General features: G+C 40.0%; 1 protein-coding gene across 1 annotated transcript in view; it reads left to right on the plus strand.

Annotated features, from left to right (window-relative positions):
* Positions 1–27,354, plus strand: part of LOC123774883 (voltage-dependent calcium channel subunit alpha-2/delta-3) — a 366,618-nt gene that overhangs the window by 260,263 nt on the left and 79,001 nt on the right. Inside the window, 6 exon segments of the mRNA XM_069316631.1 lie at positions 4,274–4,378; positions 5,668–5,697; positions 10,601–10,672; positions 14,439–14,595; positions 17,066–17,111; positions 17,247–17,401. Coding sequence (XP_069172732.1) covers positions 4,274–4,378; positions 5,668–5,697; positions 10,601–10,672; positions 14,439–14,595; positions 17,066–17,111; positions 17,247–17,401 — 565 coding nt within the window.

Raw genomic sequence — 27,354 nt, forward strand, 5'->3', positions numbered from 1 at the left:
CAAGAGCATCCATTTTTCGTTCTTTTTTTTATTCAATGTTTTAGAAAATCTTTTGAATTAACATAATCATTATTATCGATACTCGTTCGCATAGCTATTGCATATATATATATATATATATATATATATATATATATATATATATATATATATATATATATATATACATTTAAGCGAATTTCTCCACCTAAAGCCTTTCCTCTCTTATTCACTTAATCCGGGGGATTGTTTACTGAAACTATAATTTAGAGACAAACTGAACCACTGGGAAGGCAAGTTATGAAGCCACGGGAGAGGGGGTTATGGAGGTTGGGGAAGGGGAAGGGGAAGGCTGGTACTTTTATTAAGAATCCATATACATTTATGTTCACTATTCAAGCTGAGTTGCACGTCCTTCCTCCAACATCACCACCATCACCACTTCTACCACCACTCCTATCAACATCACTACATCTATCACTACCACCACTCCCATCAACTTCACTACCACCACCACCACCACTACCTCCGCCACAAAAATAGAGATGCCTGTAGAAGCTAGTGACTACTGTACCGTCACGCTTCACTACATAGTGGCGCTGAAAGAATTGTTTACACAAACCTGTTGAAGAAGAGAGAGATTACAGAGGGGGGACTACGATAAAATGGTAATTTCTGCGTGAAATCCGACGGGGAAGATAAATGGAAGGGAAGACAGCAAATGTGATGATAGACTTCCTTGCTGATAAATGTGCTGATGCAACAGAGCATTTTGTACCTCTCAAAAAAGAGATGGAAGACAAAGTAAAGAAAATCCCTGGTTCAAGAAGCAATGCTGAAAAGCTTAAGCAAGGACAACAAAAAATGGATAAAGTGTAGAGAACTAGGAACAGAGGATAATAGACTGGCAGTAAAGTAAACCATAAATACGAATACACCTGAGTTAGTAGTGTAGCGAGTATCCTATATCAATACTCGCTCCAGTAGAGAAGTCTTTCCTGACAAATTTGACTGAGTTCTGTGACAGGGTTACTGTGACCAAAAAAGAAGGCTATTATAGACTGTATTCTCCTAGATTGTCAAAAAGCATTTGGCACTGTTCCTCGTGAAAGACTAGTGTGTGCAAGACGGAGATTCAGGCTGGAATAACGAGGAAAACACGAAGCTGGGTAAGAGAGTATCTGGAAAAAACAGAAAACGGAGTCAAAGACAGATAGAACGTTTTAAGCTGGAGAAATGTAACAAGTAACAAGTAGCTTGACTTGTGAGAGTTTGGTCCACTAGGCTGCCGCTCCAAGCAACAGCCTGGTGGGCCAAACTCTCACAAGTCGAGCCTGGCCTCGGGCCGGGCTTGGGGAGTAGAAGAACTCCCAGAACCCCATCAACCAGGTATCAACCAGGTAAGTGGGGTCCAGAAGGCTCGGTCCAGGGTCCACTGCTATTCCTAATTGGTATGAACGACCTACCCGATGAAGTGAGCTCGTAACTGTTAATGTTTTCTGATGATGCAAAGCTGATGAGTAATGTAAAAACAGTTTTGGACTGCAGGAAGTTACAAGAGAACCTTGGCAAGCTAGAGGAGTGGTCAAGCAAATGGTTGCTGAAGTAGTATAAGGGGAAGGCAACTACAGGAATCGGAAAGAGAGAAGGATCTGGGAGTGGATATAATTCCGACACTCACACCGGAGACACACATAAACACAATAACACTGGCAGCATATGGAACACTGGCAAATATAAAAACATCGTTTAGAAACCTAAATCAACACTCCTTCAAGGCAATCTACACAATATTTCTTAGACCAATACTGGAATATGCAGCACCGACATGGATTCCGCACCTTGCAAAGCATAAAACCAAAATTTAAAAAAAAAACAGAGATTTGCAAAAAGATCTGTGCCAGGGCTAAGAGAGTTAGGCTACGAGATAGGCTAATGGAAGTAAATCTCACGAGCCTGAAGGACAGAAGGAACAGAGGGGGAAATGATCACAATATAAAAGATACGGCAAATAGATAAGGTGGACAAAGCTGGCCTCTTCAGACTGAGAGAAAACAGGACAAGAAGACACAGGTGAAAGATGGAAACGCATACGAACTGAAGGAATGTAAGGTGATATACTCGATCATCGACCACCCTATACGGGTTGTCAACAAGTGGAATGCACTGAAAAAAAGAGGCTGGAGCCACCTCCATCCACAATTTTAAAGCTAGATTCGACAAAGAATTTGAGCGTCAAAGTAGTTAAATTACAATACAACATGCACAGCAGGGACGGTAGGCGGGGTATGGAGAGCTAGACCTCACCCCACACCTCCATAGACACTGTTAGCTAAGCCACCATTAACTGTCATCAATATATTGATGAAAACTGCCATCAGTATCATATAAAATCCTTATGAACAATGTAGACTACTGTGGGTAATAAATATATATTGTGGTAATATTGGTATCCGATGTTAGAGTACACTCACTCATCTTACCTCCACCAGAGTTACACTCACTCCTCACACATCATAATGATTAAACTCACTCCTCACTCATCATACTGAGTAAACTGACTCCTCTCACATTCACTTCTTGAGTACACACACACACACACACACACACACTCTCACTCCTCACACCTTCTACCAGAGTACACTCAGTCACCAACAGCACTCAACCTTAAGTATCTTCTCACCATAGTAAGCGTAGCCGCTTATCTTTGCACTTTAAGTAACACTAGCTTTTTCCTCTTTTCCTTCATGCACTTAAACAAAAGACTAGTGTGTCATGCGCTTAAAAGAAGACAGGCAATGTATTCATGCTCTTAAACAAAGACTGGCACATTATGCACTTAAAACGAAGACTGGCACAATATGCACTTAAAGAAGTCATGCACTTAAGAGTAATATAACTTGCACTTAAACAAATGACTAGTTTGCCTTGCACTTTTACGAAGACTTCTATTGCCTGCATACATTAATCCATATTACATACAATATTACTGCATTTCCCCCCTTGTGGTATTAAGTCGAAGGTCAATTAAATATTTGTAGTTCTTTTAACAAATTAAATAGAATAATAGAACCTCTAGAATGAGTTTTAATTACACACAGAAGCATACATACACACACACTCTTCTAGGTGAGTAAACACACACACACAAACACATACATACACACATATTATATATATATATATATATATATATATATATATATATATATATATATATATATATATAATATATATATATATATATATATATATATATATATATATATATATATATATATATATATATATATATATATATATATATATATATATATATATGTCGTACCTAGTAGCCAGAACGCACTTCTCAGCCTACTATGCAAGGCCCGATTTGCCTAATAAGCCAAGTTTTCCTGAATTAATATATTTTCTCTAATTTTTTTCTTATGAAATGATAAAGCTACCCATTTCATTATGTATGAGGTCATTTTTTTTTTTGGAGTAAAAATTAACGTAGATATATGACCGAACCTAACCAACCCTACCTAACCTAACCTAACCTATCTTTATAGGTTAGGTTAGGTTAGGTAGCCGAAAAAGTTAGGTTAGGTTAGGTTAGGTAGGTTCGGTAGTCGAAAAACAATTAATTCATGAAAACTTAGCTTATTAGGCAAATCGAGCCTTGCATAGTAGGCTGAGAAGTGCGTTCTGGCTACTAGGTACGACATATATATATATATATATATATATATATATATATATATATATATATATATATATATATATATATATATATATATATATATATATATATTATTTTTTCCACTTAGAAAATTGATTTTTTTCCATAGCTCTCAAGATGTCATTTCATTCTTTCCATGTCTACTTGTCCTAGCAAAGTCCATGCTGGAATATCAACTCACAAGAGATGTCCCATATGTCACAAGCATACTCAACATAGAAATTATATGCGCATTATATTTACTATGTCCAGATGCGGTTATTAATGCTTTTATATTTTTCCTCCTCTCCTCTCCTCTCTTCTCCTCTCCTACTTCCACATCTTCATTCAATTTTTTTTTTTCTGTTCCTGTTTACATTCATGCGTTTGTTTTTCGGTCCTCTATTTTCTCTCTGTATTGCTATGTGTTCGTTTCTCCATCTCTGTTTTAATTTGCTTTTAATTTAATTCTTTATTACGCTTTCCTATTTGTTTTCTTCCATACACCTTCCCTTTGATCTCTCTTTCTTTTCATCTGCCTACATCTGTCTCTTTTCCCCGTCGAAATCCTTCCCTCCCTTCCCCATACAGTTTCAAGACATTTTGAAGCCTAATTACAACAGCGTCGACTTCGTTGAGGTCGAGTTGACGGATATCGAGTCCGGCCCTCGCTCCAACCACTCGGAGCTGCTCGCGGTAAGTCCAACCTTGACTCTATTAGGGAATAGTCGACCTGTTATATAGAAGGCAGTCGACTTACTCTCTTGAAGGCAGTCGACGTGCAGTTAGTCAACACACACACACAGTCACTGAAGCCTGCACAAGACTATATATCATGACAAAACTAAGCTGACTGAAACCCAGATATATACCAACAGATTACCTTTAGAGCTGAAACGTCTGATTTTCGAGAATAAGAGAAAGTAACTAATTCTCACAACACTAGATAAGAAAAACGGGAGACATGATCATTACATATCAGATCCCCAATGGAAATTATAGGATATAAAAAGGACAGACTATTTGACCGATGAGCCAAAAGGCTAAACAGGAGGAAAATAATGAGCCAAAAACTCATTATAAAGGTAGGTAAATAAAGCTACTAAATACTGCTAGGTATTACAGATTGTCAATACAGCTAGATGAGAAAACAAAATTTTGGGTTTATGTTGAATTATTTCAAAATATTTTAATTTCTTGTAAGTGTTCTTGAAGTAACTTGTCAAAGATATTTGAAAAATATTTACGTTTGAATAACATGAATGTGATAATGTAAATAAACACGTATATATATATATATATATATATATATATATATATATATATATATATATATATATATATATATATATATATATATATATATATTTATATATATATATATATATATATATATATATATATATATATATATATATATATATATATATTATTAATTTTAATATATTTTATTTAATGTTTCGTAGTAGCTTAGAATTTCGAATTCTGAAAAGAATGCTCATTCTTGATAATTATGTTTTATGCAAATGAGCTTAATAGGTCAACATGCAAGTTTAAATACATAAACAAATTCATACTAATTCTCATTCTTTGCCTCTAGCTTTTGTATTCTTAACTCTTGAAGCATATTTTGGTCAAAATTAACTCTTGTCCTCTAATCAATACAAATAACTCTTTGCTCTTAATGGTCTTTCTGCTTTTTTTAATATTTGATTCTAAGCTACTTAATGTGAGTCACATTTGGCAGTTTAGTAAATTCAAAAATTTATTACGCATTTAAATAATAAATGTCAAATTATTTTATATATTAAACCTTCAGTGAAATTGCATAAATCAGAACAGATCTGTTTTTGAACTCTCTTTAACATGATAACCAAATTGGAAGATTTCAGAATTCAACTTTTTACTTAAACATTCCAAACTTATTTTAATTTGTATGAATATTCTGGATATTTTTTTCTTCCTTTTCCATGTTGTGTGAACAGCTGACTGGATGGAGAGATTATTATAGCAAGGTGACTTGTCAGACTCCAGAGCGGAGGGAGTCTGGTGTCTTGATCGTTCCCTTGCTCTCATCCCTCTTGATATCCTCGAGCAGAGTCTCAAGAGGAAGAGGTTGGGTGGAAGAGCTTCCTCAGTCCTCCTGGTTAAGGAGCTCTTGATGAGGCAGCCATCTTCTTAGTAGCCAAAGTCCTGAGGAAATTGTATTTTGTTGTTCCTTCTTGACTTTGGAGGCTAAAGACGGTCTCTAACCACGGGGTTGAGGAGCCTAAGAAACGTCTACCTCTTTCTTCTTGGTTAAGAGGCTGAGGACCATGCCTGTCCTCTTAGCTGAAGGACTCTTAGAACTGCTCTCTTAGTCATTTGCTACCTAGCGTTTGTGACTTTCCTAATGCTATGTAATATGGGCATCTTCGAGTCTGCTAATTAATGCGTGTGTGTGTGTGTTATTCTTCTGAATACCAAATTGTCTATATCCTGCCATCGGTGTTGCAGTTGAAAGGGTGGAGTACTTGACCTGATAGACCGGCTCGATCAACCCTCTTTCACACCTGCTCTCTGAATGACAAAGCATGACTGGAAATTTGGCAACAGTGATGTGAATACTAACATATGGCATACTCACCTTGGCTTCACATACCATGAAACCCAACCCGTTCTCGCACTTGCTTATAGTCAATATTGGCTTATTTAATAAGTGCATATGTGACATACTAATTGATTGTGAATATTTTAGTTTACCTTGAAAAGCTTCATAGAAAACACCGACCTCATCTAACCTTCTTAGTATGTTAAGATAAGCATCTTATTGCTTCTTATTTACAATTATTACTTAACCTATCACCGGTATAAGTTAAGTAATAATTGTAATTAAGAAGCAATAAGATGCTTATCTTAACATACTAAGAAGGTTAGGTGAGGTCGGTGTTTTCTATGAAGCTTTTCAAGGTAAACTAAAATATTCACAATCAATTAGTATGTCACATATGCATTTATTAAATAAGCCAATATTGACAGAAAGCAAGTGCGAGAACGGGTTACAAAAACTAGATAAACATAACAATTAATACTTTAAACCATCAATTATTTGGTTAAAAAAAAACAAAAAAAGCATAATAAAAGTTAAAATATTTATAACATCAATATTTTAGTTACACAAAATTCAATTCTTAAAGTGAATCCAAGTAGTGTGTGTATTTTTCCTTGTGTGTGGCATCTGTTGGATACTTACGCATGTAATGCTATTGGTCCCAGCCTAGTGGACAGTGCTGGGGGGTATGGGTTTCCAATGGTCTTTTCCAAATTATAAAAAAAGCTGTTGACGTAAACTTTGTATGCCTCCAGAAAAGTCACTTTTATGTTAAATAAAATCTTATTGCGACACAAATATCGCAATGATTTTGTTAATTACAAGAACAAGGGAGAGGGATTACATGGTAGTCGATTGTGGTGTGACTGTTAATACCCTATCAACCAGCTTTTGTAGGATTAGCTTGGATCTCTTATCTTGCAGCGGAAAGCTTGGATTTCTTATCTTCCAGCTGTCACAGCTAGTTGCCTTAGGCGGCACCTGTTGACAATTAGTGAATTTGTTCCCCAATACTAACAATAATATACCTGCCTTCCTCAGGTAATATAGAGTAAGTGTGCTGTCAGGATCTTGGGCTGTTGAGATGCTGTCAGGATTTTAGGCTATTGAGATGCCATTTAAGCTTGTTCGCATATATATATATATATATATATATATATATATATATATATATATATATATATATATATATATATATATATATATATATATATATATATATATATATATATATATATATATATATATATATATATATATATATATATATATATATATATATATATATATATATATATATATGTCGTACCTAGTAGCCAGAACGCACTTCTCTGCCTACAATGCAAGGCCATATTTGCCTAATAAGCCAAGTTTTCATGAATTAATTGTTTTTCGACTACCTAACCTACCTAACCTAACCTAACCTAACTTTTTCGGCTACTTAACCTAACCTAACCTATAGAGATAGGTTAGGTTAGGTTAGGTAGGGTTGGTTAGGTTCGGTCATATATCTACGTTAATTTTAACTCCAATAAAAAAAATTGACCTCATACATAATGAAATGGGTAGCTTTATCATTTCATAAGAAAAAAATTAGAGAAAATATATTAATTCAGGAAAACTTGGCTTATTAGGCAAATCGGGCCATGCATAGTAGGCAGAGAAGTGCGTTCTGGCTACTAGGTACGACATATATATATATATATATATATATATATATATATATATATATATATATATATATATATATATATATATATATATATATATATATATATATATATATATATATATATATATATATATATATATATATATATATATATATATATATATATATATATATATATATATATATATATATATATATATATATATATATATATATATATATATATATATATATATATATATATATATATATATATATATATATATATATATATATATATATATATATATATATATATATATATATATATATATATATATATATATATATATATATATATATATATATATATATATATATATATATATATATATATATATATATATATATATATATATATATATATATATATATATATATATATATATATATATATATATATATATATATATATATATATATATATATATATATATATATATATATATATATATATATATATATATATATATATATATATATATATATATATATATATATATATATATATATATATATATATATATATATATATATATATATATATATATATATATATATATATATATATATATATATATATATATATATATATATATATATATATATATATATATATATATATATATATATATATATATATATATATATATATATATATATATATTGTGGTAGAAGAACAGAGTTCAGTGAGCACAGAACACACGGGCCTAACGCACTATATTATTTGGGGTAATGTGTCTTGGAGCTGAAGTAATTTATTTTGGGGTTAAGGATCACAAAATACTTAATAGTCTGCTGTGTGCTCTGTTCTTCTGAGTCCTGCCTGCCTCTCACAACTGAATGGAACACAGCACTAGCAGTGTTTGAGATGGCCTCAGGAATCGATTATTTCACGTGACGATAGTGGGAGATGAGATCTCCAGCACGTGGTCATGTTTTCCATATTCAGGCGTGTTAGTGTACAATACGAGGTATCTTCTGCCTTATGTTTATGGTGTTCTAGTGTTCGTTTCAGAGCAGAGCACCTGGAAACACCAGCCTCGCCTCCCCTTTCACAAGGTCTTAACCGCACTAAATCATTTTTTAACGTGTTCGCAAACAAAAATCAGGTAAAAATAGACTAACAAAAATAGAGCTGTTGTATGAAACCCTTTATAATTCTCTCACAAACTGCTGCAACAGTGTAGAAATACTACCAATTTAGATGTATTAATTCCGCAAGAAATAGTGTAGTTTATGAAGCCATATTGAGATAAAGTTTTAGTGTAGAGATGATTAGAATTTGGAAAAAGTGATACTTTACATGTTAAAATTTAAGCCCTTTTGTCAATGAGTAAAAAAAAATATTCAACATTTCGATTCTGTTTCTCAATATATTACGTAAACACTTAAATATACTTACATATAGCCCTGTTACTCTAACATTCTAACCTTCCTTTTTTGATATATTATTTCAATGTTGCATAATGTAATTTTCTCACAAAATTTTAATTCAAAAGAAATGACAATTTTGATGTTGAAGCAAATTTGACCCGGCATGGATCGTGTCAATATTTTGGACTGGTGTGAAGCTGTCAGGATCTTAGACTGTGGAGATGCTGTCAGGATCTTAGACTGTTGAGATGCTGTCAGGATCTTAGACTGTTGAGATGCTGTCAGGATCTTAGACTGTTGAGATACTGTCAGAATCTAAGACCGTTGAGATGCTGTCGGAATCTTGGTCTGCTGAGATAATGTCAGGGACATTACTGATATGCTGTCAGCATCTTGGACTATGAGATGCTGTCAGGATCTTAGACTGTTGAGATTCTGTCAGGATCTGGGCTCGTGTGATGCTGTCATAATCTTGGACTACTGTGATGCTTTGCTCGCATTTTATAAGTAAAATGGTTTTCTGTATTTTTTATTTTGTCATTTGTATTTACCCATATTTTTCTTGTGATTTACCTTATAACCATTTAGTGTATTTGCCATTGCAGTTCCTCTTTCCATCTCCTATTTTATCCTTTTTTTCTGCATCATCTCCGGTTTTTCACCTCACTCTTCCTTTTAATCTGGATTCTATGGGTATCCTCCAGCAAGACTGACCTTCCCTTTTCCGCCTTAACACAGTCTATGACCTGCATCTTCCCTCTTTTCTTCTGATACTCGTAGAATTAAGATAAATACCCAATAACCGTCCCTTAAACTCATCCAAACCTGTGAATCCTATTAACTGATTCTAAACAGTAATCCAACTTTACTTCCTCAACTTACAGTGCTTTGACATTTTATCCCAATAGAGAAGTGTTACCGAGGCTTCTACACGCTAACTGGTATAATAGTCTGGGCATAATCAGCATACGTTTTCTTTACCACTGCGATATTCGAGAGCACGACTGAAATTTGTCTTAAAATTCGACAAATAACAAAGATGCCATCTCAAAATAGCACCCAAATTTTCAGTCGAGTTATCAAATATCTGGATGTCTGCAACCTGCTCTAAAGCTTTGACAGATATTTCTTAGCTTACATATACATACATCCCAGGGTATCCAGTTCTTCTCGAAAAGAAAACGAGGGTACTGATTCTGCCCTTTAAGTTTATGTTTACTCATCCGATACTGTTTTCCAGCTTCGTCGCGACTTGATTGAGCAGCGAAATGTTGAAGCCGTTCTCGATGTCAAAATTCACATGGACGGCATGGTAAGGCTTATGAACCCTTTCATGACTTCATGTAATTCACTCAGTTACTATTAGAACTGTAACAAACTCTGTCTTAACAACACACCTCCCCCCCCCCCCCCGGCCCTTCCCCATCACCGGCCCTTCCCCACCACCGGCCCCTTAGGAAGGGGGCCGGTGGCCCAGCGGACAGCACGCTGGACACGTGATTCTGTAGTCCAGGGTTCGATCCTTGGCGTCGGCAAGAAACAATGGGCAGAGTTTCTTTCACCCTATGCCCCTGTTACCTAGCAGTAAATAGGTACCTGGGAGTTAGTCAGCTGTCACAGGCTGCTTCCTGGTGTGTGGGTGTGTGGTGTGGAAAAATAGTAGTAGTAGTTGTTAGAAACAGTTGATTGACAGTTGAGAGGCGGGCTGAAAGAGAAGAGCTCAACCCCCGCTAGCACAACTAGGTGAATACAACGGGTCCGTCTAATTACCACAAGCTACCACAAGCAACACAAGCTTCAGAAAGCTTCCTGGCAATACGTTAGTAATGAATAAATATGATATGTTAGGTTAGGCTGACCTAACCTAACCTAACCTAACTTAACCAAACCAAACCTAACCTAACCTAACCGACGCTTGGATCGTCGACTTGATTTGGCGTCACCAGCTTTTTATTTTCGCCTAATTTCTTTATAAAAAGATACTTTTTCAGATTAAAATTATGTTTTTTCGTGTTGTACATTTAGCACCAACATTATAATGAGTAAATATATCATATTTATTCATTACTAACGTATTGCCAGGAAGCTTTCTGAAGCTTGTGTAGCTTGTGGTAATTAGACGGACCGAATACAACTAGGTGAATACACAACCCCTCTATTTAAATCCCTTAACATGCTAAACATACACTCCACACATTCTCATGAGCTATCTACATGTACAAAACGTTCCTAAATGCTAATCTTGATCTCAAACTTTTACTTGATAGGTTTACTAGTTGTGTTTTTGCGGGGGTTGAGCTTTGCTCTTTCGGCCCGCCTCTCAACTGTCAATCAACTGTTTACTAATTATTATTATTTTTTTTTTTTCTACACCACACACACACACCCCCCAGGAAGCAGCCCGTGACAGCTGACTAACTCCCAGGTACCTATTTACTGCTAGGTAACAGGGGCACTTAGGGTGAAAGAAACTTTGCCCATTTGTCCACAGACTGCGACGATCCAAGCGTCGGTTAGGTTAGGTTAGGTTTGGTTTGGTTAAGTTAGGTTAGGTTAGGTTAGGTTAGGTTAGGTTAGGTTAGGATAGGTTAGGTTAGGTTAGGTTAGCCTAACCTAACATATTTATTCATTACTAACGTATTGCCAGGAAGCTTTCTGAAGCTTGTGTAGCTTGTGGTAGCTTGTGGTAATTAGACGGACCCGTTGTATTCACCTAGTTGTGCTAGCGGGGGTTGAGCTCTTCTCTTTCAGCCCGCCTCTCAACTGTCAATCAACTGTTTCTAACTACTACTATTACTATTTTTCCACACCACACACACACACACACACACCAGGAAGCAGCCTGTGACAGCTGACTAACTCCCAGGTACCTATTTACTGCTAGGTAACAGGGGCATAGGGTGAAAGAAACTCTGCCCATTGTTTCTTGCCGACGCCAAGGATCCAAGGTGTAATAAAACCCGTGAGGGGGTCCACCTAATTACCCAAAGCTACTCAAAGCTTCCTGACATTTCGTTAGTAATGAATAAATATGATATATTTATTCATTATAACGTTAGTGCTGAATGTAGAACATGGAAAAACATTTTTACTCTGAAAAACTATCATTTCATAACGAAATTAGACGAAAATAAGCTGTTGGTGACGCCATAGCAAGTCGACGGTCCAAGCGACAATGTTGTGGAGCAACTTATCCAAGAAACATTGTTACTTGGAGAGTGTTTGCTGGCATATCAGCCTTCTGTACTTACCTAACCTAACCAACCTGCCCAAACCTAAGAAACCATAACTTCTTACATAACTTTTCTTTCAACCTAAGAAAACATAACCTAACAAAACCTAACCTAACTAATCTAACCTATCCAAACCTCACTTAATTTAACCTGTAGGCAACAGTATATCTAGGATAAGTCGCTCCACAACATTGTCGCTTGGATCGTCGACTTCCTATGGCGTCTCATGCCACTTAGTTTTGTCTAATTTCGTTATAAACTTATATTATTTTAGAGTAAAACTATGTTTTTATGTTCTACCTTCAGCATCAACATTATAGTGAGTAAATAAATAAATTATAGTAAATTATAGTAAATTTAAAAAAAATAAATTATAGTAAATTATTAGTGAGTAAATTAAATCAATCAATCAATCAATCAATCATATTTCTTCCTTAGATCCAAGATATTTATATCAGAACTTTAATTGGTATGGTATTGGCTTTAATGCCTATCAACCTATAGATGATAATTAATGCCACAGAAGTGATTACTGACCAACCATCAAGTACACTGTAGTCCTGAATTTGAATCTTAAAGTCACTAATCTATTTAAAAAAAGTCTTTTGGCTGAAGCTAGGCACTCAATAGAATAATTGTAAATATATGCGGAAAGTATTTCTAATGACATAAGGATTAAATATAAATTGTAATTGAATTTAAGAGGAACATGTACTAATTCTGTAGTAATTTAGTTATTTATTATCTGATATTATAGATAAAGAATTCATATATGAAAGCCTTGTCCTGAAGGCCCTCTGCTTTCATGTTATTTTTAATTATTACCTTCAATGTTGTTCAAGTGATTTACTTGATTATCAGGTAATCAAGTGTCAAGTAGTAAGAATATCAAGTGATTATCAAGATTTACATATTATCATTCAAACTATTGTATTTATAAAATATACGACCCAGGTTTGAGTCTTTTGAGAGTTTTTTTCTTTGTTTATTTTCTATAACAGACGGGACCATTTATTTATACAATTCTATCCAGCATATATGTAGTGAATGTATGACGGCTTCACAGCCTTCCTCTTCTTCTGTGGCTGGGAGAGTGTTCATAATACATAAAAACATGAGGGTATAAGAATAAAGGCAACTGAGGAAGGCCTATTGACCCAAAAGAAGCAGTTACTATTTATATCCACCCAGACTCATTCATATATGTCTAACCTATGCTTGAAACAATCAAGTGATCCATGTCTGTTATGTTACCCGGTAATTTGTTCCATAAGTCAGGAGCCCTTTTCCAAAACCAGTATTTACCCTGGGCTTTGCAGAATCTAAACTTATCCAGTATACATTTATTGTTTTGACTCCTACTGGCTTCCACCTTCGAGATCCAGACTCGAGCTCTTGAGGGATCAAGGAGTAGATATGGGTCATTGTAGGTTGGGAAACCATTCAATCATCTCTTCAAATAAACAAAATAAATAAATGCCAAGATATGGGTAAAGCCAGATAAGCCTTTAAATTTGGTCTATAATCTACAAATTGGTCCTAATCTACCCTAACCCAAGCTAACCTAACTCAATCCAAACTAAATTTACAAAACCCATCCAACCTTAACAGAGCCTAATATAAGCTATCCTAATTCTATATCCTAACCTAATGATATTTAATATTCCTTCTCTCAGAAAGCATGCTTTGTTGAAACATCTTGTATACGATTTGACCAGAATCCATGTCAGTTACAGTTTAATTTCTATGGTTTTTCTGTTGCTGTTGTTATTATTCTATACAATACCAAATGATCTATCCTCTTTTTATTCGTATTTAAAGCTTCCCCCTCCTGGGCTCCCACAGAAGCGTGTCGTGCAGAGGAAGCAGCGGTACTTAACGCAAAAAATAGGTGGAACGCCCTTCAGTCTGGGTATTGCCATGCCTGAAGGGTATGGCAAGTATAAAGTTCACGGCCAGATAGAACTCTCAAGGGCTATTCAAGACCCTAGAGGCAACAAAGGTTAGTATAGAAAGACTAAACTAAACTTAGCCTAGTCTAACCTAAAATAACCTAACCTTACCTAACATAACCTAACCTATCATAAACTAACCAAATGTAACCTAGCCCAGCCTAGCCTAACCTAACCAACATAATTTAACAAAACCTATCATAACCTAACCCAATGGATCTCAAGCTTTTTTCTGTGATGCACTTTTTGGAATAAAAATTAGCCTAGCACAGGACCAAAGTTTGTATTGATAAGTAATACATTCAAGACAAAAACAAACTTCTTTTAGTGCTTGATTCATAACATATAACTCATCTACCTCATATTATGGTCACGTGATCTCCAAAAATTATAAAACAATACAGCTATATGGAAAAAAATATTCATTCCCAAAATATACCTATGGACAAGTCTCTTACATATGTAACTTTAAGTATATAAACACAGTGAGAGGCATGAGCTTGTTTTTGTCAGGAATTCTCATTTATATTAGGTCTAATTTGAGATAACCTCATCTCATCAACACAAAGAAGATTTTTTTCTTTTCTGGTTTTCGAAAAGAAATAAATCTGTATTTTACTGAATGTTTATGCGTTTCTTTGATTATGCTTGAGACTTACCGCCACACTTCCATCCTTTCATGCCACACTAATGTAGTGTGCCGCACCCTATGGAAACTACTGACCAAACCTTACCTAGGCTAACCTAATGTAAAATAAGTTATCAAACTTGCTCATTAAGAGGTTTAGTGCTGGTACAGTATTCAGGTGTTTGTGTGATCAATTTGCAAAGATTGACGTCTTGGAGGATATTTGCTACCTATCTGACAGCTGAGTGGACAGCGCTCGGGATTCATAGTTCTGAGGTTCCGGGTTCGATCCCTGTTGGAGGTGGAAACTAATGGGCAGAGTTTCTTTCACTCTGATGTTCCTGTTCACCGAGCAGTAAATAGGTACCTAGGAGTTAGACAGCTGCTTCCTGGGGGTGTGTAACAAAAAGGAGGCCTGATTGAGGACCGGGCTGCGGGGACGCTAAGCCCCAAAATCATCTCAAGATAACCTTTGTTAGACCACAGCTCAGGATGGAAGCAAGTCGATGAAGAACTCGGTAGGGTAAGGCAGGCCCTAGTCAACAATGGCTTCTCCAATGGTTTCGTTGAAGATATCATAAGAAGGAAGGTGAAACGCCATGCAACCTCTGAAGAGACAACTAACACAACACCTTTACCCCCTATTAGACTATTTTACAGGAACTTCTTTTCCACAGCTCATAAAACGGAGCAAAGGGTCCTGAAAGATATTGTTGATAGGAACGTTATCCCTACAGACAAAAATCAGAAGATACAATTGACGATTTACTCTAAAACCAAAAAAATGGCCAATCTACTCATGAAAAACTCTCCAGACACAAAGCAGAACACTTTAAAAGAGACCAACGTCGTCTATGCCTTCAAATGCCCACTTGGGGACTGTAAGCCTCAAAGAACTCAGTATATAGGCAAGACAACATCTCTTTTATTATTTATTAATTTTATTCTTTAAAATTTTATTAAATTTATATTATTTTATTAACATCTCTTTTATTAGGCGATTAACGATGCATAAGCAACAGGGCTCCATTAAGGAACATATAATCTCTTCCCACAACCAGACCATCACCAGAGAAATCTTAACAAACAACACAGAAATCATCGATAGATACAGCGATAGCAGGCGGCTTGACGTCTGCGAGGCACTACACATCAAAAAGTCAACACCAGCAATCAACAGCCAATTAATGCACAACTATGTTGTACCCACTTAAAGACTCCGTACCACTATAGAAGCATCAAGAGGAAATATGGGCCAATAGGCTCTTTGCAGTTACTTCCATTCTTCCCTCTCATTTATCCAATTAATACCCATTGTTCCGTGTTCTGTCTTGTGTTGGTCAAAAGTTTGTTCACCTCATCCAAAACTGTTGCAACATATCACCTCACCCAAATGCGAGTATATAAGACAAGCTGTTTAGCGTTAGAATAAATAAAACTCTGTTAAGTGTTTTCAGGTTACAGTTGTGTGTGTGTAAATTAAAGTCTTTGAAAATTTAATAAGTTATTTCGAAACGTGTTCAAGCATCGTGTCAGACTAGAAATAAAAAGGAATTTGGAGAATTGATTTCTCAATTACCATCGACAGTAAAAAGAAACAAGAAATATTGAGAAAATTTGTGTTAGAATTATTAATCTTACTTTTTCGGTCATATTTAACAACATATGTTTACAAGAAAGACTGCTACCAAAATATACCAATATAAATATATATATATATATATATATATATATATATATATATATATATATATATATATATATATATATATATATATATATATATATATATGTATATATGTATACATACATACATACATACATATACTGTATATATATTTTGTGTCTGTATACACATAATAATTACATTCTAATTATGTCTAATTTTACAGCAATGGATCATTTCTCATCTGGCAACTGGACTCTTCATCCTGACTGGTGAGTTAATTGCATATTTGTGTGTTCAAATCTTACAAGGAACTCCAGTGTTTGTATGTGAGAATATGTGTGTATATCCGTGTCTATAGTCTATATACATCTAACGAACACCTGTACTCTCTCTTCCGTGCCCAGGGTGTACTGTGAGTACAAGTACGACCAAAACCATGTGAACCAGAGTCCTGAGGACTTGATGAAGGACTTCCTTTCTCGTGCTCAGAAGCCCCACTGGAAGTGGCGTTCCATCCGTACCCGCCCTCCTCCTGAACCCACTATGAACCATGCACAGTGTAAGTGGTTCTCTATCTCTCTCTCTCTCTCCAGTGTGCATCATATATTTCTATTGTCTGTTAACTATCTAATGAAAATGTGACCGCAAATATGTGTATGTTAGTGTAAGCATGTGAAAGTGACAGCGTGAATGTTACGTGCGTGTATGTGGCTGCCGCAGCATTTTCTGTCCCTTTTTGTCTTATTTTTATCCTTCGCGGCTTTCCTTCTAAATGGCATGAATTTTGCTTTGCAGTCCTAAGAAAGTGAGGATTGATTCAAATTATATTTAGTACACAGCTGAAGGGAAACTGTTTAATTTGAAGACGTTCCCCAGATTAACAACAGCATCTAAGCTCCACATCATCTCTTCCAACAGCAAGGAAAAAAAAAGGCCAGATATATTGGATCATTGCTCCCCACAAAAAAGTGTTTTTGAAAAATCTAAATTAATTATTTAAAAACGTTCATTGAAAATGAGGTAACAAGAAATATAATTTCAGATTGAATTCTATTTGTTTAAATATTTTATTTAAATCAAGAAAATTCTTTATTTATCATTCATTTTCTGGGAGTAGCCCCATCGGCTCCCTGCAGCTATCTGGGCTGATATGAATGTATTAGACCCTGGCATCAGTCAATGCACATGGAGTTCTAAGCCTACATGGGACCACAAGCCAGAATCTGGCCCCCCTCAGAGAGGCACGAGGAGCAATAGCCTATAGAAACCCCCTTGTGGTTGGAAGCATTCTATATCTGCCATCGACCGGTCAGGTACCCAGAAAGGTAAACGCCCCAAAACAAACCCCTATTCCAGTTAAGATATTGCTACTGAAAGCCGAACTAGTGGACAGAACTCCCCAATTGAAAACGAGCAAACGAGCATGACATCGCCACATCATCATCTGCGCAACCCTCCCTCCCCAGGAAGGGGAAGAGTGAGCCCCAGACCCCCTGTGCCGGCTATCCACACCCCAGTTCTGTGGCTGATGTGAAACTGGCAAGGTCGGACACCTCTGGCTCCTGAGTTTTCCAGTTTTGTGCCTTGTGATGTGGTTCTGTCTGATAGGTGGTGCACAAGCCAGGAATAATTTCTCGAGTACTCAGACTGCTTGCACCTAGGGTCTCCTTCCATAGGTTCCCTGTAAGTACTACCCTTGAGGCTTGGGACCACCTTCCATAAATCACCTTGCAGTCTTTTTCTGCTCGGTGATTGACCACCCTTGGAGTCAGCTGGGGTGTTTCATACACCTCTGTTTGCCTCTGGGTAAGGGGGGGGGGTAGTTTTCATCACTGTTTGGGGCGCAGGTATACTGTGCAGCTAGTTTTCACCTCTCATAGCGGCCGGCTCTGTTCCGCCTGGGCACGTTGTCCTCTTGCGGGGTTTTATTTTACTTTGTTTTCCTGCCTGGTAGGAAGATCTGCCCCTTGGTTTGGTCACACCCTTTGTATTTTGGTGGTCCTCCGCTAGGCTCCCGTGAGTGTACACATCCTGGGGGTTCAGCTTTAGCAGTTTGCTTAGTACTTTTTGGGCACCGGTTAACAGTACAGTACCTTGCCTATGTTTCCGTTAGTGACATAATGCGACTAAGGGCCCTGGGAAACCCTGCGGGGGCTCTTTGGTCCAATAGATACGACTCCAGGGTCCCCTCTCACTTCGTGCGAGTTTGAAGATTGCTCTGTCCCCCTTGTCTCGGGGTGACACTCACCAGTTGTGCCTTCGTCATGCTGCCTGTTGGGTCAGTGACACTTTCGACCCAGAGTCTTGTGAGTTTTGTTCCTTTTCTGTGGGGAGTCCCTATGGCTCCCTGGCGCTTATCGGGCTAATGTACGTTATGTTAGACAAGGACATTAGCTATGGAGTTCAGACCTACCAGGGACCAGCGCCAAAACCTGGCCCCTTCAGAGAGGTTTCAGGGAGCAATGGCCCTGGAAAACCCCATTATAGTTGGGAGTTTTCCTTATCTGCCATCGACTGGGGTCAGGCACCCAGAAAGGTAGGCATAACAAAACAAACCCCACATGGTAAAAAACTACAACAAAAAACCGAACAGAGAGGTAGAAACTCCCTACAATCCCAAGGAAACAATCAAACAATCAATTTTCTGCCGCGCCGGTCGTCTGCGCAGCCCTCCTGTTACAAATATAAATGTGTGGTGGGCTTGCTATGGGGGACTGGTACTATTAAGGGGTAAGGGTAGTTAGGAGACAGAGTATCAAATATGGGAGAGCTAAAAGGCCCGGCCCCCAAAATAAACTATCCACAGTAATAATACCTTGCTACTAGACCATATATGTCAGTCTAAGGGTTGATCAATGCACTCCCACACAGGAAGAAGGGATACTCCTATAATTCATGTACTTATTTATTAACCCCTTAACAACCCCCCCATATACACTCACACCAATAACAATAATAATAATAACTTTACCACACTACCTTACGTTAAAAAGCCTTGGTCCACTTAGGCAGGATACAAGGTTTACACTAAGAACAAGCTAGGGTAAAGTACTACTGGATAAGCACTGAAGCTGGATGCAGCTTAGGGTAGAGACACCACGAGGTACCCTAATTCAAAACACAACACTTAGGGGTACCCAAAACACTGGCAAATACTACCCCCAGGTCTCACCAATCGTTACTACCAGAGTAGGCACACTTAAACACCATACAATACTTAACTTAATGGTACAGGAACTTAAGGTAAGGGAAATAAGTAAGAGGAGAAGGGAGGAGAGTAGGGGTGCAGCCACAGAGTAGGTCTCGTCCCCACGAACGCCAGCCAGAGAAGAACGCTCCTAGCGACCAGCTAGGCCTCCCGCATGTCGTGGTGCCGGAAGGAGCCTAATTGATCGTGCAGCTAAGCACATTAAAGATCTTCCCCTATGCAACGTATTGTTACTTTACAAATGATTAGAAAGTATTAGTCAACATAGTTGGTGCCTATGTTATTATTTAATAATCAACCCCAAGCTCAGTCTTTAAATGCTCTTTGAGAAACAAGAATAGTCTTACGTCTGGCAGGGAAGATACAAACAATTGCCGCTCGTGATGCACTCAACTGTACAGTACTAAAAGAAAGTTTAATAGCTCAATTTTGACCTCTGGTTTCCACTGGAGAACCCAGGGTCGTAACACCTCCCCTCCCTGGGATGGGGAGGGTGGCCCAGGACCTCATCACGCCGGCTACCTTCAGTTCGTAAGCTAGTGTCAATCGGGATAGACGCTTCTCTGACCTCAAATTCCTGGGCGGTGTTTGCCTCGTGTGGCGTTCTCTGCTGTCTTTGTGTGGTTTGCGGTGGCCAGGAGTACCTCATCAGTGCCGGGGCTACATGCGCTTAGGGCTTCCTTCCCTAGGCGCCCTGTGAATATTGCCCCTGCGTGTCATGGTTATCTTCCCTGGGGCGTTTGGGAACTGCTCCCGTAAGGGTTCTTGCTGCTCGGCATTTGCCTCGCCCTTGGGGCCAGCTGGGGCTTAGGGCCCTTGTTTGGCCTTGGGTAGGGAGTGGTGTTGTGCTGGTTAGGGCGTCAAGGTGTTGTGCTGGTTAGGGCGTCAAGGTGTTGTGCGGCCTGCCACCTAAGTGGCGACCGGTTCCTGTTGCCTCTGGGGACAGTGTACTTTTGCAAGGTTTTTCTTTTTTGTTTTGTTTTTGTTTACCTGGTGGTGGTTCTGCCTTGTGGGTCTATAGTTCCCCTGATATTGTTTTGGTGGCCCTCTGCTAGGCCCCCGTGCTTGTACACGTCCCAGGGGATTTTCAGTGTTATCATCTACCCTTGTTTGTTTGGGTTTCTTAACCGGTTAGCAACACCTTGCCCGGGCTTCCTGTAGTTGTTACCCTACGGGCCTTGGAACCCTGTCAGGGCTTGGGGACCCATGGATATGTCTCGCGAGTTCCAGCCTGCCTTGTGCGGGTTTGAAGGTTGCAGTGTGACCTTGTCTCAGGGTGACAGTCACCTGTTTTGCCTCCGTCATGCTGCCTGTTGGGTCAACAACACCTTTGACCCGGAGTCTTGTGAGTCATGTTCTCTGCTTGTGCTCCAGTTTTACTCTGAGGATGTTCCTATTAGGGTACAGGCAGCATCAGCGTTGCATGTTAGGTTTAGATTATTGCAACATCGGAGCCCGGGATGTTTCCCGCGGCTCCGCCTCTTTCAGCAGGTTGGCCTGGTCCGGTACAGGGCTGGTTCGAACTTCTTCTCTGCTCTTCGCGTCTGGTCTTTTTTGACGCGGGTGTATCACCATTTCTATGGTGATTAGGTGGCTTCGTTGATGGTGTCCCACCTGAGAGCTTCGTCTCGGCGACAGTATGACGTTTCCTAGCGTTCTTTTTGTCATTTTCTGGCTCTTCGTAGGTTGTCTTTTCTTTCAGATCAGGTTGTCTTGTCCTTTCTTTCTTGGCTTTTTCAGGACCGTCATTTGATGCCTAATACTGTCGCCTTATATCGTGCAGCGCTGGCGGAGCCGCTCAAGCTAGCGTTCGGGGTGGACGTCACATCCGCCCCGTTTTGTAAGCTTTCCCGTGCTATGTTTCACCTCCGGCCTGCTCATGCGCCTCCTGAGCCGTCCTGGTCCTTGGACAGGGTGCTCTCCTATCTTTCCTCTCCTCGGTTTGTGGTGGCCCCTTCGATTCCGGATTGTTTTTCCAAGGCTTTGTTTTTGTTGGCATTGGCCTCTGGGGGCCGGGTAGGGGAGCTTCATGCTCTCCTGCGGTGCAGGGGTTTCTGCTCTTTTGGTCCTGGGGTAGGTTTGTCAATTTGCAGCCTTCTCCACCTTTTCTGGCGAAGAACAAGACGGCTGCTTTCTGGAGGGGTCCGTGGGTCATTGATGCTTGGTTGGTTCGGCTGGGGGTGCATCATGTGTTGTGTCCGGTTGCAGCACTTCACCGTTACCTGCGGGCTTCAGTTGGGGTGGCTGGGGATGTGCTTTGGGTTGATCCGGTTTCCCTCGTTTCCTGTTCCAGGGCACGGGTCTCCCAGGTTGTCCACAGGGTTATTAACTCTAGCCAGCCTGCGGTCTATCCTCGTGCCCATGACGTTCGGAAGTTTGCAGCTTTGGCTGCCGTGTTTGGTAACATGTCTTGGGCTTATATTCGGGCGTGTGAATTTTGGAAGTTGAACAGGGTCCTGGCCGCCCGTTATTTGGTGAACGTTCCTGCTCCTCGGCGTTCTTGTGTTGCTTTGGGTCGCAGGTTGCAGCCAGTTGTCTTGACTTCGCATTGATTAGTTTGTGGCCGCCGCCTCCTGAGTAAGTCCCTAATTCCTTCTCTTTGGGTATGTAGCTCCAGGGAGCCGTAGGGGCTCCCCACAGAAAACCAGCGTTGAATGTAATGAAACGCCATTTTCTGGGTGAGCCCCGGAGGCTCCCTGGCTACCCTCCCTCCCATCCGGTTGGCCGGTTTTTTCGCGTTGGTTGAAGCCTAGTTTCCGAACTGAAGGCAGCCAGTGTGGTGAGGTCTGGGGCCCCCCCTCCCCCTCCCAAGGAGGGGAGGGCTGCGCAGACGACCGGCGCGGCAGAAAATTGATTGTTTGAGTGTTTCCTTGGGATTTTAGGGAGTTTCTACCTCTCTGATCAGTTTTGTTGTAGTTTTTTACCATGTGGGGTTTGTTTTGTTATGCCTACCTTTCTGGGTGCCTGACCCCAGTCGATGGCAGATAAGGAAAACCCCCAACCATAATGGGGTTTTCCAGGGCCATTGCTCCCTGAAACCTCTCTGAAGGGGCCAGGTTCTGGCGCTGGTCCCTGGTAGGTCTGAACTCCATAGCTAATGTCCCGGTCTAACATAACATACATTAGCCCGATAAGCTCCAGGGAGCCTCCTGGGGCTCACCCAGAAAATGGCGTTTCATTACATTCAACGCTGGTTTTTTGTACTCCTATTCACCCATGATATGCACTGATCATGATATGCGGGTGCAGGCAGTTTCTGCATTACATGCTCGGTTTCGGTTGCTGCAACGTGCTAGGTTGGTTGGTACCCCGGATACCCCGAGACTGCCCCATTTTGGTTATAGGGACCTGGACCCGGGATGTTAGTCGCTTCAACTTTGGTTCTGTCTGTGCCCCCTTGTCCTTCCTCTTCTGTTGTTCGTTCTGGTCATCCCCTCCCGCTTGCTTCCAGTTCCGAAGCGTCTAAGGTTTCGGGGTCGCGGCAGGGTTTAGTTGGTGTTGAGACTCGGGCAGTTTTGGGGATGCCCCTTCTGGTGTGGTGATGGAGGCATTCGAGTCTGGTCCTCTAGCTGAAGCTTCTGGGTCTGACCAATGGGCCCCCTTTGTTCCTGCTTTTTCGGGTTTGGAGGATGGCTTGGCCCGGGTTTGGAGGATAACTTGGCCCCGGGTCCTCATGGGGAGGTTCCCGGAGCGGGGGAGGGGTTGACTTGGGCCTTGGCCTTGGGCCCTGTTGAATACCTGCTTGGATTTTTGTACCCTCTGAGTGGGACTTGGTGTTACAAGGAATGGGGTTTTCTTTTTCCCCTTCCTCTTACAAATTGGATTTGGAGTCTACCCCCCTACCCGGGTTTGGTTCCGTCTTTCCAGAGGTTTTAGGCCTCTTGCATCCCGCCTCATGTGGTGCAGGACGCCCTTGTGGCTTACCTCTTGCTCGACTCGGATTATGCCATCGTAATGAATCCTTCTTCCTTTGTGTTTGGATCATTTTTTGCTCACTGGGTTTGTTGTGAGATTCCGGAGTCGTCCTGGCTTGCGGACTGCTCCTTTTTCTCTTTGGCATTTGTTATGTTGGACTTGTTGGTTTTCCGGGGCGCCAGTGGGGGGTCTTCTCGGAAGAGTCATGCCAGGGCTCGGGGTTCCTCCCATCATGGTAGGGCAGTGGTGCCAGCTTTGGAGCCGGTGCAGCCTTCGGAACCATCTTCGTCTGGTCGGCGCGGTGATCGCTCTGTGCAGAGACTGGGGTTCGTGTAAAGGGCGTCGGCCCTTTTGAGGTTCATTCCATTGACGGGGGATGGGGGGGGGGAAGGATCGTGCTGTTTGCTCATACCTGGTTCCACAATTTGTGGGCTTTTCAGGTCGTTTCATGCGGTCTGCGGTTGCATTTCATGGCCTCTCCTCCTTAGGAAGTTCGGGGTTAGCAGGGCAGGCCTCTTCTCCTGTGCTCTGTCGGGTCATCTTGGAGTGGGTTTGCCTGGGCATGGTCGAAACGACTTCATCCCTCCGGTGGGATTCCCGTCTGTTACCAGTTCCGAAGCAGAACTGCACGGACCTCAAGTTCATTCTGGATTTGTCCCATCTGAACCTATGGGTTTATTGCCCCTCCTTTCGGATGAGTACTCTGTCCCAGGTCCATCTTCTTTTGAAGCTGGGCACTTGGGTGGTGTCCTTGGACCTCAAGGATGCGTATTGGCATGTCCTGATTTATCTGTGGTTCAGGGACTGGCTCGGTTTTGTTGTGGGGAATTAGGGTTTAACGCTTTCGTTGCTTCCATTCGGTTTGAATCTGGCACCTTGTGTTTTTACATGACTTACCCGGGTCGTGGTGGCCTGTCTGCATCTTTCAGTGGTTCAGGTGCTGGCCTACCTCGATGACTGGCTTGTGTAGGCTAACCAGTTCACTTGTCAGCTCGCCAGGGATTTGGTTCTGTCTCAGCTTGCCAGGTTCGGGTTCCTGGTGAACTGAGCGAATGTTAAGTCCCATCTGGTTCCCTCTCAGGTTTGGTCTTGGCTGGGTCTTGTGTGGGACTCTCAGACCACTTCCTCGTCTCTTCCTCCGGAGGCTCTGCTACAGCTGCAGTGTAGCTGGGGGGATCCCCCAGATCCCCCCGCCTGTTTCTGGGGGGATCCCAGGTCACGCAGCAATTGCTCGAGGATTTGTGCGGGAGCCTGAACTTTGCCATGATGGTCTACTTGCCAGGTCGGATTTGGCTTCGTCGACTGTTCTGGTTCCTTCAGGGACATCCCTTCTGCCTCTTCACAACCGCTGGGCTTAGCCTCTGTGGGCTTTGCTTCGGTTGCTGCGTTGCCGGCTTCCTCTTTGAGTTTTTCAGGGTTCGTTGCCCCCCAGAAAACCAGCATTGAACGTAATGAAACACTATTTTCTGATAGAAAATAGACCCGGAGGCTCATTGGCAACCCTCCCTCCGGTCAACGTTTCTTTCGTGTGTTATGACGTCCAGCCTCAAAACTTGGGTGTGGATAGCCAGCGTGGGGATCTGGGGCTTCCCCTTCCCTCTCCCCTGGAGGGGGAGATTGCACAGATGGCGGCATGGTGCTTGTTTTAATTTGGGGAGTACTGTTCACTAGTTTGGTTTTCATTAGCACTATTTTAACCATAATAGGGGTTTGTTTTGGGGCACTTACCTTTCTGGGTGCCTGATCTGGTTGTTGGCACACATAGAATGCTTCCAACCACATGGGAATTTCTATAGGCCATTGCTCCTTGTGCCTCTCTGAGCGGGGCCAGGTTTTGGCTCGTGGTCCCTGGCAGGCCTAGTGCATTGACTGTTGCCAGGGGTCTAATATTCATATCAGCCCGGACAGCTTCGGGGAACCTCTGGGTCTCACCCAGAAAATGGCGTTTCATTACATTCAACGCTGGTTTTTTTAACTGATTCGATCTGATTTTATTGAACGTCTTTTGTTCGTCAATCTTTGCTTTTGGGATCACAGGTTACAGGGGGCCCCACTAATTCTTGGTCCTATCCTGTGGTCCCACGTTCATAGCCAACATGCATTGCAAATTTTATTTCAGATTTGTTCTTCAACATTTTTTAGAACATTATAAATTCCTACACTGATTTCTTTGTTAGCATAATACAGTGGAACCTCGAGTGATGAGCGCCTCAATCTACTAGCATTTCGAATAATGAGTGCGCCATTCGGAGAAAATTTGTCTCGATTGACGAGCTTGCACTTGATTAACGAGAAAGGCACATGGTGCTTATTAGCGTTCTTGCTGGTTCTTGCAAATTCTCAGAGACCTCCAACGATGCAAATAATTTTTATTTTGTTTTAAAGATGCTAATGATGCTGGGCTGTAAAGGGGTGACTGCTGTAATGTTGCAAAGAATTGATTTTTGTTTTTTAGACAAAATTAGAAAAGAAGAGAAAAAAAAACGAAAAAGAACAAATGTCAAAAAACCAGCGTTGAATGTAATGAAACACCATTTTCTGGGTGAGACCCGGAGGCTTCCCGGAGCTATACCAGGCTGATATGCTAATGTCAGACTTTGGCACACCACTGGCCGTGGTGACCGGTAGGCCCTAGAACTCCATACACATGACTGATGCCAAAGTCTGACATTAGCATATCAGCCTGGTATAGCTCCGGGGAGCTGACGGGGCTCCTCCCAGAAAGGTTTATTCAGTGAATGTCAGGTAGGCTGCTACATTTTTTACAAAAAAAAAAAAAAAAATGTCAAAGTTTTGTTCAGTGATTGTCACGTAGGTAGCTCCATTTTGTATAAAAACAAATAAAAAGAAAAAAAATTGAACAAATTTGAAAAAAGGAAAATGTCATAAAGGTTCGTTCAGTGTGTGCCAGGTAGGCTGCTCCATTATTAATAAAAAAATGAAAAATGCAAACCAAATTGAATATGAAAAATAGAAAAAATGTCATAATGGAGCATCCTACCAGACAGACACTGAACGAACCTTTATGACATTTTTCATTTTTTCAAATTTGTTCAATAATTTATATTTTTCGTTTTTTTTTTATACAAAATGGAGCAGCCTACCTGACATATACCGAACAAACATTTTTCTGTAAAAAAATAAAAACCAAAAGAAAATTGAAAAAATTTGAAAAAAGAAAAAATGTCATAAAGGTTTTTTCAGTATATGTCAGGTAGGTTGCTCCATTTTCTTAAAAAAAAATTGAAAAATTATTTTTTTTTTAACTAATTTGAAAAAAGAAAAATGTCATAAAGGTTTGTTCAGTGTATGTCAGATAGGCTGCTCCATTATTTAAAAAATCGAATATCGTACTGATGTTTTTGGCGGTAGAACGGATTTAATTTTAT

The sequence above is a fragment of the Procambarus clarkii genome, chromosome 84, assembly GCF_040958095.1.
Source record: "Procambarus clarkii isolate CNS0578487 chromosome 84, FALCON_Pclarkii_2.0, whole genome shotgun sequence".
NCBI lineage: Eukaryota > Metazoa > Arthropoda > Malacostraca > Decapoda > Cambaridae > Procambarus > Procambarus clarkii.